This window comes from Eublepharis macularius, chromosome 1 (assembly GCF_028583425.1).
Source record: "Eublepharis macularius isolate TG4126 chromosome 1, MPM_Emac_v1.0, whole genome shotgun sequence".
NCBI classification, from domain to species: domain Eukaryota; kingdom Metazoa; phylum Chordata; class Lepidosauria; order Squamata; family Eublepharidae; genus Eublepharis; species Eublepharis macularius.
In genome coordinates, this window is record NC_072790.1 from 222469742 (window position 1) to 222483724 (window position 13983).

At 45.5% G+C, this 13983-nt stretch overlaps 1 protein-coding gene across 3 annotated transcripts in view; it reads left to right on the forward strand.

Annotated features, from left to right (window-relative positions):
* The window catches only part of SCARA5 (scavenger receptor class A member 5), a 121572-nt gene that overhangs the window by 13514 nt on the left and 94075 nt on the right, over positions 1 to 13983 (forward strand). For all 3 annotated transcript variants that reach the window (XM_055000689.1, XM_055000706.1, XM_055000698.1), the window contains one exon: positions 10701 to 10829. In XM_055000689.1, coding sequence (XP_054856664.1) covers positions 10701 to 10829 — 129 coding nt within the window. The remainder of the gene's footprint in view (positions 1 to 10700; positions 10830 to 13983) is intronic.

Sequence of the window (13983 nt, forward strand, 5' to 3'; positions counted from 1 at the left end):
CCCATGGAGTGTTCCCAGAGGTTAAATGCCCTCGATCACCATTCCCCCAATTGAATGCCCTGCTGGGCAGGCTTAAAGTCACCAGTCCCTCTTCTGTGGTTGGGGCAAGAAACCTTCCCCTGGCTAATGAACCGAGAGTGCAACTTCTCAATAGCAGTTAGAACAGAATCCTCTCCTTTAAACTTCTGTGAGATTTGCATCTACATGAAAACCTAAACTAGAAAATTAGAAATTAAATTGCGTAAAACAGATTTTGGTGTGTCTGTAACTACCTGTATTAGGGTTGCCAGCAGGGCTGGTGCCAGAGTTTCTGGTACCTGAGGCCGGGGGCAGCTTCAGGGCTGTTTCCACCCCCATGCGCGTGCACCCGGATTGCGTGATGACATCACTGTGTGTGATGTCATCACGCAGCATGCCGCTGCGAGCCGGCCCCATTGGCGCGGTAGGCAGCTGGGATGGCGTGCGGGTGGCCTCCCAGCCCTCCTGCTCAGTTGACCTGTGCCACCCTGGCTGCCTGCCGTGCCTGGCCTGCAGCTGTGTGCAGGCAGTGGCGGCAGCACAGGGCAACTGAGTGGGAGGGCTGGGAGGCTGCTCGCTCAGACTGCCCCGCGCTGCCGCTGCCAGCACGCACTCCCGGCTGGGCGCAGCAGCTGTGGGCCAGGTGCGGCAGGCGGCCGAGGGGGTTTGCGGCCAGGTGAGTGGTAGTGGGGGAGTGAAGGCTGGGAGCAGGACTTGTAACCCTAATCTGTTCTTTTAGTTCCCATTATCTTCATTGTTTCAAGTGTGTTATCTCTATATTAAACACACTCAAATTTTGAACAAACTTTAAACTTTATGGTAACATTTACAGAGATTGCTTGGTCTCGGTTTGCTCCCCTTCTATGCAGGCGCCAACTGAGGAGCTACAGAAAGTGGGTATTACACTTGTCTGCTTCCTGGTTCCTCCCAAGAACTACAACTTAACCAGTTTTTTCTATATTGCTACACTCTTGTTTAAGATTTGCTCTTCAGCTACGGTTTAAAAATATTAGTAAGCCAACACCAGCTTTTGATGGAACTAGTGAGTGGTCTGGCTAGACTATTAGTTTGGTCAGGATCAGACTTCTTGACTGTTTGTGCAAGGGACACAATCTTTGCAATCTTGTTGTTCTTTCTAATTGAAGCTGTCAACAAGGATCCAAAGAATGCTTTTTTTGACACACAGCTGAGATCTGCCTCAAAAAGGGAGTGGTTAATTGAGGAGGCTCAGACCCATTTCCCTCAGCCTCCCCAAGGGCCTGATATAACTGTCAGGGAAAAATATTGTAACTGTCATCATTATGAAACCTCCATTTCCATCTGTTTGGCCGCTGACACAAAATCACAAACCACAAGATGATGATAAGAGCATCGTAATTAATTACATATTGACCCATTCTGGGGTGAGGCATCACATTTCACACTTCCTTCGACCTAAAAAAATTCCCATCTTAAAGCTCAGTGTTTTCTCCGGGGATGTCATTGCACCATTGCCAACAAAAGGGTGACCTCAGTTTTTTATTGTTTCATAGTTTGCTGGAATCCTTTGCGGCTCAGTCATTTGATCTACTTGTCTTTGTTTGGACACCCATCTGAACCTTGTGGAAATGGAAAACTTTTATACTGTAAAACTGGAGAAAGACACAGAATCAGATTTAGAGATAAACTAGTTAAGCCACAGTGTAGGAGTATGAGGGAAAGAACGTTATCATTAAAGAGGAAAAAAGTTAAACCACTCCCTGTCCAAGTCCACAGCCTCCACCCATCTGACCGGGCTTGACCACACCGTCAATTTATAACTGTCCTTTATGTGTGAATAAAAAAAATTAATTTTTTATAGCATGCAGTCTCTCAAGTGGGAAATTCCTTGGCGGGGGGCGGAGGGCGGGAAGCTGCCTGAGGATGGTAGAGTTGTGGGAGGGGGCTCAGCAGGACTTTGATGTCACACCTTGTGATGGCACATCATATGATGTTGCATTCAGGTCAAAGGTCAGTTCCTCCAATGGCTCCCCTTTCCTGTGATGTCACTTCTTCCCACCAAAATTAAAAGTTTAAATTCCCACCTCGAATCACACCCCCTACACACATACCTTTCCCCCCCATGTTATGCAGCTTCTACACTTGTACTCTGTATGTCATATGAAACCTTTGACCCTAAATGTTTATGCTAGTAAAACTGGCTGCTATTCAGTCATGATCTTTAAAAAACCTCTCAAATTTTCTTTGGGTTTTTCTTCATGGCTGGATCTACATCGGGGAACAGAACTGCATCCCACAGTACAGTGGCATAGCGTGGGGGGGGGGCAGAGGGGCGGTTGCACCAGCTGCAAAATTTGTGGGGGCACAAGAGACTGCACCATACCTTTGAGGAGGCAGCCTGCACCGCCTGTGCGCTGATGGGGTGGTTGGCTCCTCTCCATCCCCCTCCACTGCAGCCGTCCGCACAGCTGCAGCCAGCATGGCGCCCAGTGAGCCAGCCATTCCATCAGTGCGCAAGTGGTTTGGGCAGTCTCCCCATGGGCACAGCACAGGCTTCGCCCCCCTCTGACGCAGCCGCATGTGCCGCTGCAGCCAGCTTGGCAGCTGCAGGAAGGCCAACTTGGTGCCCAGCTGCGCCTCACCCATGGGGAGGCTGCCCATGTCACCTGCATGCTGACGGGGTGGCCGGCTTGCTCCCAGCCGGCCAGCACTCCCCCTCCCCACCCCCTTTCCCCTTGACACATCTGTGCAGAGGGTGGACCTGACAAGAACCTTACTGGGTCCTGTGGTAGCTAGCCCAACAATCCCCCCTCAACAGCTGAGAGGCATCTCACAGATGAACTGTCCCATAGCTGTTAAAGAGGAAAAAACTGTTAAAGAGCTGAAAGCTGGGGAGAAAAATGTAGTTTAGCATTGCCATTTTGGAGGCAGTGCTAAGCTCCTCCCACCTGCATTGGCTGCATGCAGAGCTTTTACAGGGAGGTTCTGCCCACATGCCAATTCCCCTTTAAGCCAGTGCAAAAGAAGTTTTCCTTTGCTCTGGCTTAAAAAAGAAAGCCCTGGGAACCCCGGTATGCTTGTAAAGGACAGGGGGTCATATGGAAGCTCCCAAATAAAGCAGGGGCATCTGTGTTAAAAGGTAAAGTGTGCTGTTGATTTACAACTAACTCATGGTGACCCCTTATGGGGTTTTCAAGACAAGAGATGAGTAGAGGTGTTGTGCCATTGCTTGCCTCTGCATAGCAACCTCAGTTTTCCTTGGTGGTTTCCCATGTCCAAGTAGTGACCCCACTTAGCTTCCAAACTCTAGCGAAATCAGGCTAATGTGGACTACTAGGGCCATGAGAGTTTTGTGCCTCCTAAACACACACACGGGCTCTTTTCTGATGGCTGTTGTGAGTTTTCCGGGCTGTATTGCCGTGGTCTTGGCATTGTAGTTCCTGACGTTTCGCCAGCAGCTGTGGCTGGCATCTTCAGAGGTGTAGCACCAAAAGACCAAAAGGTCTTTCGGTGCTACACCTCTGAAGATGCCAGCCACAGCTGCTGGCGAAACGTCAGGAACTACAATGCCAAGACCACGGCAATACAGCCCGGAAAACCCACAATAGCCATCGTTCTCCGGCCGTGAAAGCCTTCGACAATACATCGGGCTCTTTTCTGTTTGCAACCACAGCGCACAAAGAGAAGTGGCTTTAGCCTCCCTCTATGCTGTTTTCATATCCTCAAACTGCCCCATGGAGCTGGCATTGGCTCCATTGTAAGAATCATGTTACCTACATGGCTACACAGAAATTTTACAACAGAGCCAATAGTGGCTCCACGGGGTGGTTTGAAGGTGGGAAAACAGCATGGGTTTGGGGAGGCTAAAACCACTTCTCCCTGTGTGCTGTAATCACAAACATAAAAGAACCAGTGTGCATCTGGGAGGCACAAAACTCCCATCACACATGTGATACATTGTCCTTGTGGTATTCCCTAGCAAAGACAGGGAATTCATAATGTGCAGATGATCATTTATGACCAACAGACCCTCATTCAAAGCACCAAGAAAGCATTACCTGTGCCCTGCCTGAATAGTGCAGAAGGAGGTGCACAGTAATCGCCAGGAATCAAAGATCTGTCTCTCCACTCTATGTACATACGTGGTATGGAGTGCCCTCAAGCCATAGCTGACATGGTGACTCCCCCTCCCTCTGGTGGGGCTTTCATGGCAAGAGACTAACAGAGATGGTTTGCCATTGCCTGCCTCTGCAACCCTGTTTTGTTGGAGGTCTCCCTTCCAATTATTAACCAAGGCCAACCCTACTTAGCTTCAGAGATCTGACGAGATCAGGCTCACCTGAGCTATCCAGGTAGGGCATGGACATATAAAGCTACCTTATACAGAGTGAGACCATTATTCCATTCATCTCAGCATTATCTCCTCTGGCAGCAGTTTTTCAGGGCCTCAGGCAGCGAAAACTCACTCCCAAATCTGTTGACAGAGATCCTAAGGACTGACTCCTTGATGGTGCAAAGCAGGCGTCAATGAATGAGCCAGATTTTAAGACAATCAAGAATGGTGGTGCTCTTTCCATATGCAACATGATAATAGGATTTTTTTTTTATGCACACAGTTTTGGGAGGCTTTTGTTGGTCCTCTTAAAAGATATTCTACTAGTTTTGTTTATGGTGATCATCAGGTTTGCTTCAGTAACACAATTTGACAGCTTGTTCTGCCTTACACCCAGTAACAAACATTTACGGGATTGTGGAATCGCTTGGCCAATATAAGATCTGTGGTATTCATCACTCTTGTGGGGAAAACATACACAAACCCTCTGGGAATGTATTTAATAGTTAGAAGAACATTCAGGATGAGTTTCTTTTTCTTCCAGTCTCACTGTGTAAAATAGATTTTATCTTTCCACTATCAACTTAAAACTCTAATATATACTATATCATAAGAGTGCTGATTAAAACAAAAAACTCTTTTTGCTCAAAGCCAGACAAGCAAAGGATACTCATCTGCTTGTCCTTGGTTACACTGATCCATGTTCCGGAAGACATTTTTATAATGGGATCAGAACTGCAGTATAATCAAACAGCTTCAAGATCACTTTTGTAAAGGAATAAGATTGCAGTCGATTGCAATGTTTAGTTAATGTATTGCTTTGCTTTTACTGCATCGTCTTCTACACTTTTAACCCACTTTCTGCATTATGGTATGTCATGCCTTAGGCTGCTTCCACACACATTGGATAATCCGCTTTCAATACTCTTTAGTGAACATTTGAAACTGATTTTCCATGTGTGGAACAAAAAATCCACTTCAAAAGGATTGCGAAAGTGCATTGAAAGTGTATTATTCAATGTGTGTGGAAATGGCCTTAGTTTCTTCTAGTTTGCATTGTTTCCTAGTTCTGCAATCCTAGTCCTACTGCATTGCTTATTGCTGATTGATTTCTATGTTCTGTAATGTGCCTTGAATCCCAGCTAAAAAGGTGGGCTATAAATGAAGTTATAAAAATGTATATATATAGCCCAGCTGCCCCCTTGCCTGCCTCTTTTCCTCACTCTGTCATGGTGCAGGGCTGGTCCTCTTCCTTCTTACCACCACTATGGTTTTGCGGCCTCGTCTGACTGGAAGGGGAGGGGAGGTGGGCAGTGGCTTCCTGTGATGCTAGGGGTGAGGAAGGTTGGTGGTGGCTTCTCGCATACATTTTATTGTTCACCTAATGTTTTTAAAAGCTGTTTTATAGTATACTGATTCCAAGTGCAAGGATTCATTGCAATCCTAAACACAGATATACCTTCTAAGCCTTTTGATTTCAATGGATGTAGAAGGGCATAACTCTGTTTGGGATGACCTTGTATGATTCTTATTGTTTTTAATATATTTCTGCTTGATGTCTGTATCACTATGTATTTACCCTTATCCACCTCATGAACCCGTTGGTGGAAATGTGCGGGAAAGAAAGAAAGCTGCATTTTTTTTTCAATTTCCCCAATATCTAAGTTCAAAAACATTCTTAATGTTTTCTTGGGCCATATATTTCCTTCCAGTGTTTGCTTTGGGGAATATAAATTGATTTCTTACAGCCCATGAGGTAATTTCTAAGTTTTAATCCTGCACGGTGTAAAATGAGGCCTACCTTGTGACTGCCATCTTACTTCAGAATAGACATACTGAAGCAAGCCAGATTCCTCCTCCAGAATAAGCTGATGGAGACTGAAAAAAATCCTGGGATTTGTCTTGCTCCAGTTGCTAGGATACTGTGGAGATGGAGGCTAGTGGTGAACAGGAGTACACTAACCCATCCATAGGTGAGAAGTCCCCACTGGGTTTTGCAGCAGGACTCGGCAATTTGGCCTGGCCTGGTCGTGGTCTCCTCACAGCAGTCGTTCCAGGTGGTGTTTTGAAAAACAGGCAGCAGTAACTAAGTTGGGTGAGGAGCCTAAATTCTGAGGCTGCCAAATGAGGTGAAAATTTGCCCTTGAGGAGAACCTCCCAGCTGTCGCCAGGAAGTTAGGACAGCAGCTGTGGAGGTGAATTCAGTCTGAGGAGGACACTGAAATAGTTTTTGCTGCATTGCCTGGTGTGCAGAGGGCTCTAGATGATTTTTGGGGAAAAACTGATCAGTGGAGCTAAACCTAGCTCTGAGCGGAAAGGAAAAGGGGAGGAACAGTTTGATGGAAAGCTTTTTGGCAGAATTTTATTATGGTAAAAGGCCTGAGAAATGGATTGATGTTTAGTGTGATCCTTGCTATGGGATCCAGGGAAGCAAGTGAGGGCAGGAACAATACTCAGGCCTACCTCTGGGGAGCCTCAAGAATTGCTCAAGCTGTAACAAAGTTGTGTGGCCAAATCTGATTGGCTATGGGACAAAACATCATCTCCCAGATGTTATCTCTGATTGTCTGAGATGATGCTGTGTGCGACCTCTGTAAGGTTTCAAGGCAAGAGATGTTCAGAGGTGGTTTGCCACTGTTTGCCTCTGAGTAGCAACCCTGGTCTTCCTTGGTGATCTCCCATCCAGGTATTGACCACGCCGATCCTGCTTAGTTTTTGAGATCTGATCAGATTGAACTTCCTTGACCGTGCTGAAAGGAGAGGGAGAAACAGTGAGAAATCAATTGATGTGATGAAGAGTAGTGAACAGTCATGAAAAAAGCAAGACTTTGGCAGGGGTCATAGCTGCTAGGACAAAACAATACTTAGAACAAGCCCTGATGTCCTCTAAGACAACGAGATAATCTAGGCAAAGTGGGGGGAACAGGGCATGAAAATCAGAAGATTTCAAATAATGAGCACTGGTTGCTGACTCTGTCCTTAACACTTTAATAGGCTGTGATGATTCAAAGAGATTTTGATTACTTGCAAAATAATCTGATTACTTTTGATTACTTGCAAAGTAAGCTCATCGGCAGATATAGCCGGTTGTGAAGAAAATGCCGTTTTTGAAACATTTGGAAGGACATTTTTGGGGAGCTTTCTCCTACTAAAGACTGATTAGGGAGCATCTTTAAGTCTCGCTCTAGAATATGCAGAGAATTTGCCATGATGCTGATAGATACTTGCAACATGCCTCTAACCTACAAACTATGTTTTTAATTTGTTTACATTGAGTCTCTGTGGGTTTTGATACCTTCAGAACTCTTCCAAACTCGTCTCCCTTTTGTTTATTTTATTCTCAGACTATTTTTGAAGGCAAAGGTTGTCTGCTGAACCATATAACACAAGCATTAGCTCAAGAGTTATGTGCTAAATTCTTGCTTTTGGCAAAAGTTTGTGAGAAATTCTTCATGCCAGATTAAAAAAAAAAAACCAATAACAACAAAAACTTGTTAAAACACTTAGGTTCCTTTGTGAGTGATTTTTTGGAGCTATTTGGACTGGGGTCTTGCTACCAGTGTTAAGTCCTACCCATTTTTAATATCCTTTTTAGGAATTACTTTTGAATACCTGCCAAATTGATACCACCTTCATGAATTGCAGTTTTGCTTTCCATGCAAGCAAAAAAGCAGAGAGAGAGAGAGAGAGAGAGAGAGAGAGAGAGAGAGAGATTTTTTGTACAAATAGCATCCCTCCAAAACTGCAGCTACAAGTCAATTTCTTTTAGAGGAGATTTCAGATTTCTCATCCCTGCTGTTTTGGCTCAACAATCCCCCTGTAGAGATCAAGCCTATCATTCTTTACATTTGCATCAGGGTTGAGTTCTTTGCACTAACCCCCCCCCCCAATGTATGCATTTTCTAAAGTAAGTTGTGCATCAATAAAGCACAATTATTCATTGTACTTATATTATAAATGGAGTATGGTATGATATAAATAATGTATATTGTGTATAAAAACCATACTGAAAAGCCGAGAACTGGAACTGTTGACCAAAGCAAGATCAAATATGAAAATAAATTAAATGGGGAACATTTGCCTTAGTTCATCTTCCTGATTTTGTTAGTTGGTTGTGTCTGTTTTTCCGAGGGGTTCATGTAAGTGGGTTCTAGATCAAATCAAGCCTGAATTCTCCCTAGAAGTCAAGATGATGAGGTTAGGCTATCATAGTTTCGTCACATCATGAGAAGACAAGACTCACTGGAGAAAGACAATAATGCTAGGAAAAGTGGAAGGCAGTAGGAAAAGAGGAAGACCCAAAATGAGATGGTTTGTCTCAATGAAGAAGGCCAGGTCCTCCAGTTTCCAAGATCTGAGCAGGGCTGTTAATGATAGGATGTTTGGGACGTTTTCCATTCATAGGGTTGCTGAAGGCAGAAGTGACTTGATGGCACATAACACACACACACACAGTGCAGGATCTTTCCCATTTCCCACTATCCCCAGCAGCCTTCTGAAACCTCTGAAAAACTCTGATCATGAGATCCTAATGACACTTTGAAAGTAAGCCCCACTGAATAAATGGGACTTGTTCAAGATTCTGTTCAGGATCCCTGACCTATGGAAACCCCAGGAACATAATACAACGAGGCATGGAGGCTGCACCTGCAGTGAAGGGGGGTGGGAATTAGGTGACATCAGCCCTACTTCTCACTTCCACCCACGGATCCTCTTGCATTAGTGGAAGCTCCGTCAATGCAAGAGCAATGAGCAGTAATGTTGCCTCCTGTGAGCTGCCCCCTGTGGTGGTGGAGAGTGCCCTCAAGTCAGAGGTGACTTATGGTGACCCCTGGTGGGGTTTCCATTGCAAGAAACTAACAGATGTGGTTTGCCATTGCCTGCCTCTGCAACCCTGGTCTTCATTGGACTGCCTGAGCAGAGTGAAAAAAGGCACAGACTGAAAGATTTCTGTAAATTAATTTAAATAACTTATTTAATTTAAATTGGAAGTTTGTCCAAAGAAAGAACTGGTACTTTTTATGGTGAAAAGAAGAATATACTTTGAATCAATATCGTTCTGAGGAGCTACAGAGCCGTGGGTTTTGGTTTCAATATAGGGTTGCCTGGTCTCCTTACTTTCCAGGTGGGAGGAGTGGACCCAGCACCCACTTTTTTGTCGCTTTCTGGGAGGGATGTCATCACGCTGCCCCAGGAGCAGTCCCACACTTCACACGAGGCTGATTTGGGACCCAAACGGGCTGAGAGAACAAAAAAACTGCGCTCTGGATCTCCTCCTCCTGCCGGGAGTGTAAGGGAACCTGGCAATTGTAGTTTTTACTGCTCCACATGCACAAAATACGCCACGTGGAGCAGAAAAAATGGGGAAAACCTCCCTCCCATGCTATTTTGACATGGGAAATGGCTTGGGGGGGGGAGGGAGGAGCTCTTCCTTCCCCCTTGGAGTAGGGCAGGTCTCCTTATCCTCCTGGTGGGATGGGGGATCTGGCACTTACCTCTTGCGCAAAGTGCATGTGATCTCCTGGTGTGCCACAATGACATCACTTCTGGGAGTGATGTCATCAGGCAGGCCCTGGAAGTGCTCCCAGGCTTCGCACTGGGCTGATTTGGGCCCCCAAACTGGCCAATCAGCCCAGGACAAAGCCTAGGAGCGCCCTCGGGGCCTGTACGATGGTATCATTCCCGGGACTGATGCCATTGCACTGCACCAGCAGCATGCCCCGGGAGTCCCAGTCCCACCTCTTCCCTCCCACGCTGGCCAGGTGAGTGGTGGCGGGGGGAGAAGGCAGGGAGCAGTGGATCCCCTGCCTCCACTGGGGGAATGGCAACCATATCTCAGGCATTCTAAATCCGTTTGGGCTCTCCTTTATATTTAACAGAAATTTCCCCACAGCTGCTGTGTGGCTGCAGGGAACTTGAGTTGGGCCTGGGGAATCCAGACCCAACTCTTTTAAAACCTGCATGTCTACCTTGACCCTTATTGATATGATGCTTTAAGCATTTGATTGATTTAGTGTTTCAGCATGCATTTGGGTGTGATTTTATTGATTTTGTGATTGTTAGCTGTCCTTGGTCTACAGTTACTGCCTGGCAACCATTGAAGGTCTGAGAGGGTGGAACGATGGGGATGCCATTGGTGATGGCGTGATGTCATTTCCAAAAAAAACCCCCCAGACATGATGTCACAACCCTCTAGGAATTATTTGCAGGAAGATGGCATCTCAAACTTGATACCCTTAGTAGTAGGAAAAACAGTTATATAAACAACTTATAAATAATGTTTCTGTCTTAACCATAGCAGAAATAAGTGTAAGTTAATTGTTTTGAAGTTATAACTGACTGGCCCTTTCCTTCTCCCACCCTTTCCTAGGTCCTGGCAACAAGAAGAAACCGTCAGGACCCTGCGGCCATTTTGGATCCTTGGCTGCCCTCAAATACGCAGTGGTTGGCCTATACTTGCTGGTGTTCCTGATCCTTGTGGGTGTCTTTATCTTGGCAGGTAGGAACTGAGTAAAGAATCTCGATCAACAAGAATTATACGTAGTTACATTGCCGTTCTCTTCTCACACTCATTTCCTCAAGCTTTAGCGGTGTTGTTTCAAATGGTTTCTCTCAGAACGTGCCGCATCTCTTTGCCATACCACACTGGTCTATGTCCACAGCCTTGTGTTTACTTCTGCCACTACCCAGACTTTTGGGCGTAGTTAAGAGAAGATAAAGCAACAATGCGAAAGCACAATGAGTAATCGTTGGACCAGGAAAGAAAGATGTGTCAAAACCAATTTTGGATGCAATGAACCGAGTGCGATTGAGTGGGCGGCCACAAACCATCCCAAGAGTCTCTGGGCTCAAAGTTCTGGGTTTGTGGGTTGGGCAGCTGCCACAACTGCACGTTCCCAGAAAGTCTGGATGGCCTAAAATCAGATGATTGCTTCTCTGCCAAGAGGACAGATCATGCATGGCAGTAGAACATCCAAAAGTCTGAATGTTGAAGGATAGGACACGGTAGAGCTCCAGCTCGGAAAGAGAAACGAACCACCCACAGATTTGTTTGATTTCTAATGTCTCCCTCAAAGGAAACTTTTTAAAGTGTAATCAGAGATACAGTGCTCTCTTTGTCAGATGCATCTGACGAAGAGAGCTGTGGTTCTCGAAAGCTTATGCCTTAATAAAGTTGGTTAGTCTTAAAGGTGCTACTGGACTTTTTACTGTTTTGCAACTGCAGACTAACACGGCTAACTCCTCTGGATCTATGACCAGAGATATAGAGTGTGTGTTGCCATTGTTATGCTGGGGAAGGGATACTCAGTCCTTTGACCATAGTTTCGTAAGTCAGGCCCAAAGTGAACCAAACAACAAAAGAAGAGCCTTGTTAGGTGAAACCAATGGTCCTTTTTGTCTACAGTCCTGTTTCCCATACTGGACAACCAGATGCCCCCAGAAAGCACACAAACAGGGAGCACAGAGTCTAACACCTGGGCCGTTTCCAGACGGCTTACCTGCCTCCGTAACATTGCGCCATGTTGCGGGGAAAACGTGAAATATCGCATTTTCTCACGCGAGAAAACGCGATATTTCGTGTTTTCCCCGCAACATGGCGCAACTTTCCGGAGGCAGGTAAGCCATCTGGAAACGGCCCTGCTCTTGTTGTTGCTCTGCATAAACTGGTATTTACAGGTATACTGCCTCTGAACATAGAGATTCCATTCAGCCACCCTGGCCAACAGCCATTGATAGCCCAAAGGTTGCTAAAGAGTTGTCGGTTGGTGGGTGAGGGCCAGGGTTTTTTTTCCCCACAAGGTAAGCACTGCTATGGAGTACAGGCACCTCTTCTTCTTCTTTTTAAAGAAAAAAAGCACTGGTGAGGGCTGATTGACAGCAAGGAGTACTAGCAGCAACACCCATCATAGCGGAGTGTATATATATGTGGTGATCTCTAGGAGGACCCTGGTCTCTTGCCTGGACTCTGCAAAAACCTGGAGCCAGATTTATCCATAGTCTTATTAGGCCTGACCCTCCTACTGCTTGCCGCAGTTTAGGGTTCCCAAATTTCCTGGGGCAAGGACTGAAATTCAAGGGCAGAGCTTGGAGCTCATGGGTGATAGCCAGGAGAGAAGAGGGTCATTATTACCTCATGGTGATCATTGAATTATTACCTCATGATTTTTTAAAAGATCACGCTCTTCCTTTCTAACTTCAGTGAAGGATTTTTGTGTTCTTCTTCACTATGTGTTTTCAGAATATCTTATTGGTGTAATGGTTAGGATATCAGGTTAGGATCTGGAAGATACAAGTTCAGATCCTCTCACTGCCATGAATCCCATTAGATGGCCTTGGCCCAGTCTCTCTCCCAGCTTAACCTCTTCCGTACAGATCTGTGAGGATAAAATGAGGAAGGGAGAATCAAGTACACTGCTGCTTGGATGAAGCATAGGATAGAAAGGTACTAGATAGGTCCATGTGGACTGGAAGTAAGAAGTAAGAGTTTCAGTTTTGGATTATTTTAATTATGTAGCAGTTTTTGTCAGAATTTGTGGTTGTAGTGTGAGCATGGATACCAGGAGACCAGCTCAAAGAGGCTGGTTGTGGGCAGCAAGCCGCGTGGTAACTCTGTTTAGAATTGCACTGTAAATATCGGAAGTAGGAAGGAAGCATTTCAGTCATGGATTATTTTAGTGAAACCTAAGATGATGCACAGCAAAACCGGAGGTGGATATTTTGATCTCTCTGGGCTCTTCTCTCTCATCTTAGAGCTGTTTTAAAACACCCAGAATGAATGGAAGGAAGGAGAGATTTGTTGATAGACTTCTCAGGGAAGGAGACATGGTTTCAAACTGGCTTATGGTCAGAGGCATGGGTTTCCTAATGAGAAAAACAGAAATGGCAGATAAGCTACTGTGAGAGATAGCACATGGACAACTGACAATCTTCTCCAGCAGTGTGCAGGTGAACAGAAAGGTTCTAAGCAGAGTGGAACTGAAAGGAGGCATGAACTTTTCACAAATATTTTCACCCTTGTTTTTTTTTCCAGGAATTGATCCCCAAAGGTGGATTTGTGCCATTGCCCTCAATGACATCTGCACTTAGCCAAGTCCATTTAGCTACATAGCACAATCCCATTCACTACATGAACCCAGATTAGCTGGGATCACCTGTGTGACGAGCCCAAGAAGCATTGCCTTCACTCTGAATGTGCTTAGTAATGTCAACGTGTGCTCAGACTTGATTGGCTATGCAACCCTGCTCGTCATGTTCACCACATGATCCCTGATAGCCTAGGGTCACACTAAATAAGAAAGAGAATCCCTAACCAGGAAAATGTCACAATAAGCCAGCAGCACTGGCAAATTGTGCGACGCATGTCAATAAGCAAGATCAAAAAAGGGGAACATTCCAATTGAGGGTTTCTAGAAGCTATCTTAGTGTCCTCAAAAGATCTACTTTTAACCCCAAACTGAAAGAGCAAGTTTCCAGCAGAGTTCTCATTCCAGATCACTTTTTTTTTCACGTGAGACAACAATGAGGTCCAACAGATCACACCAGTGTCAACACCAAATGACCGTACAGCACATCCCAGAATCCGTTGTCATGCATTGGTGTTCAATGGCCGATGTTTAGGGAATCCTTGGCAGACAAATCAATGAGGAAATGGC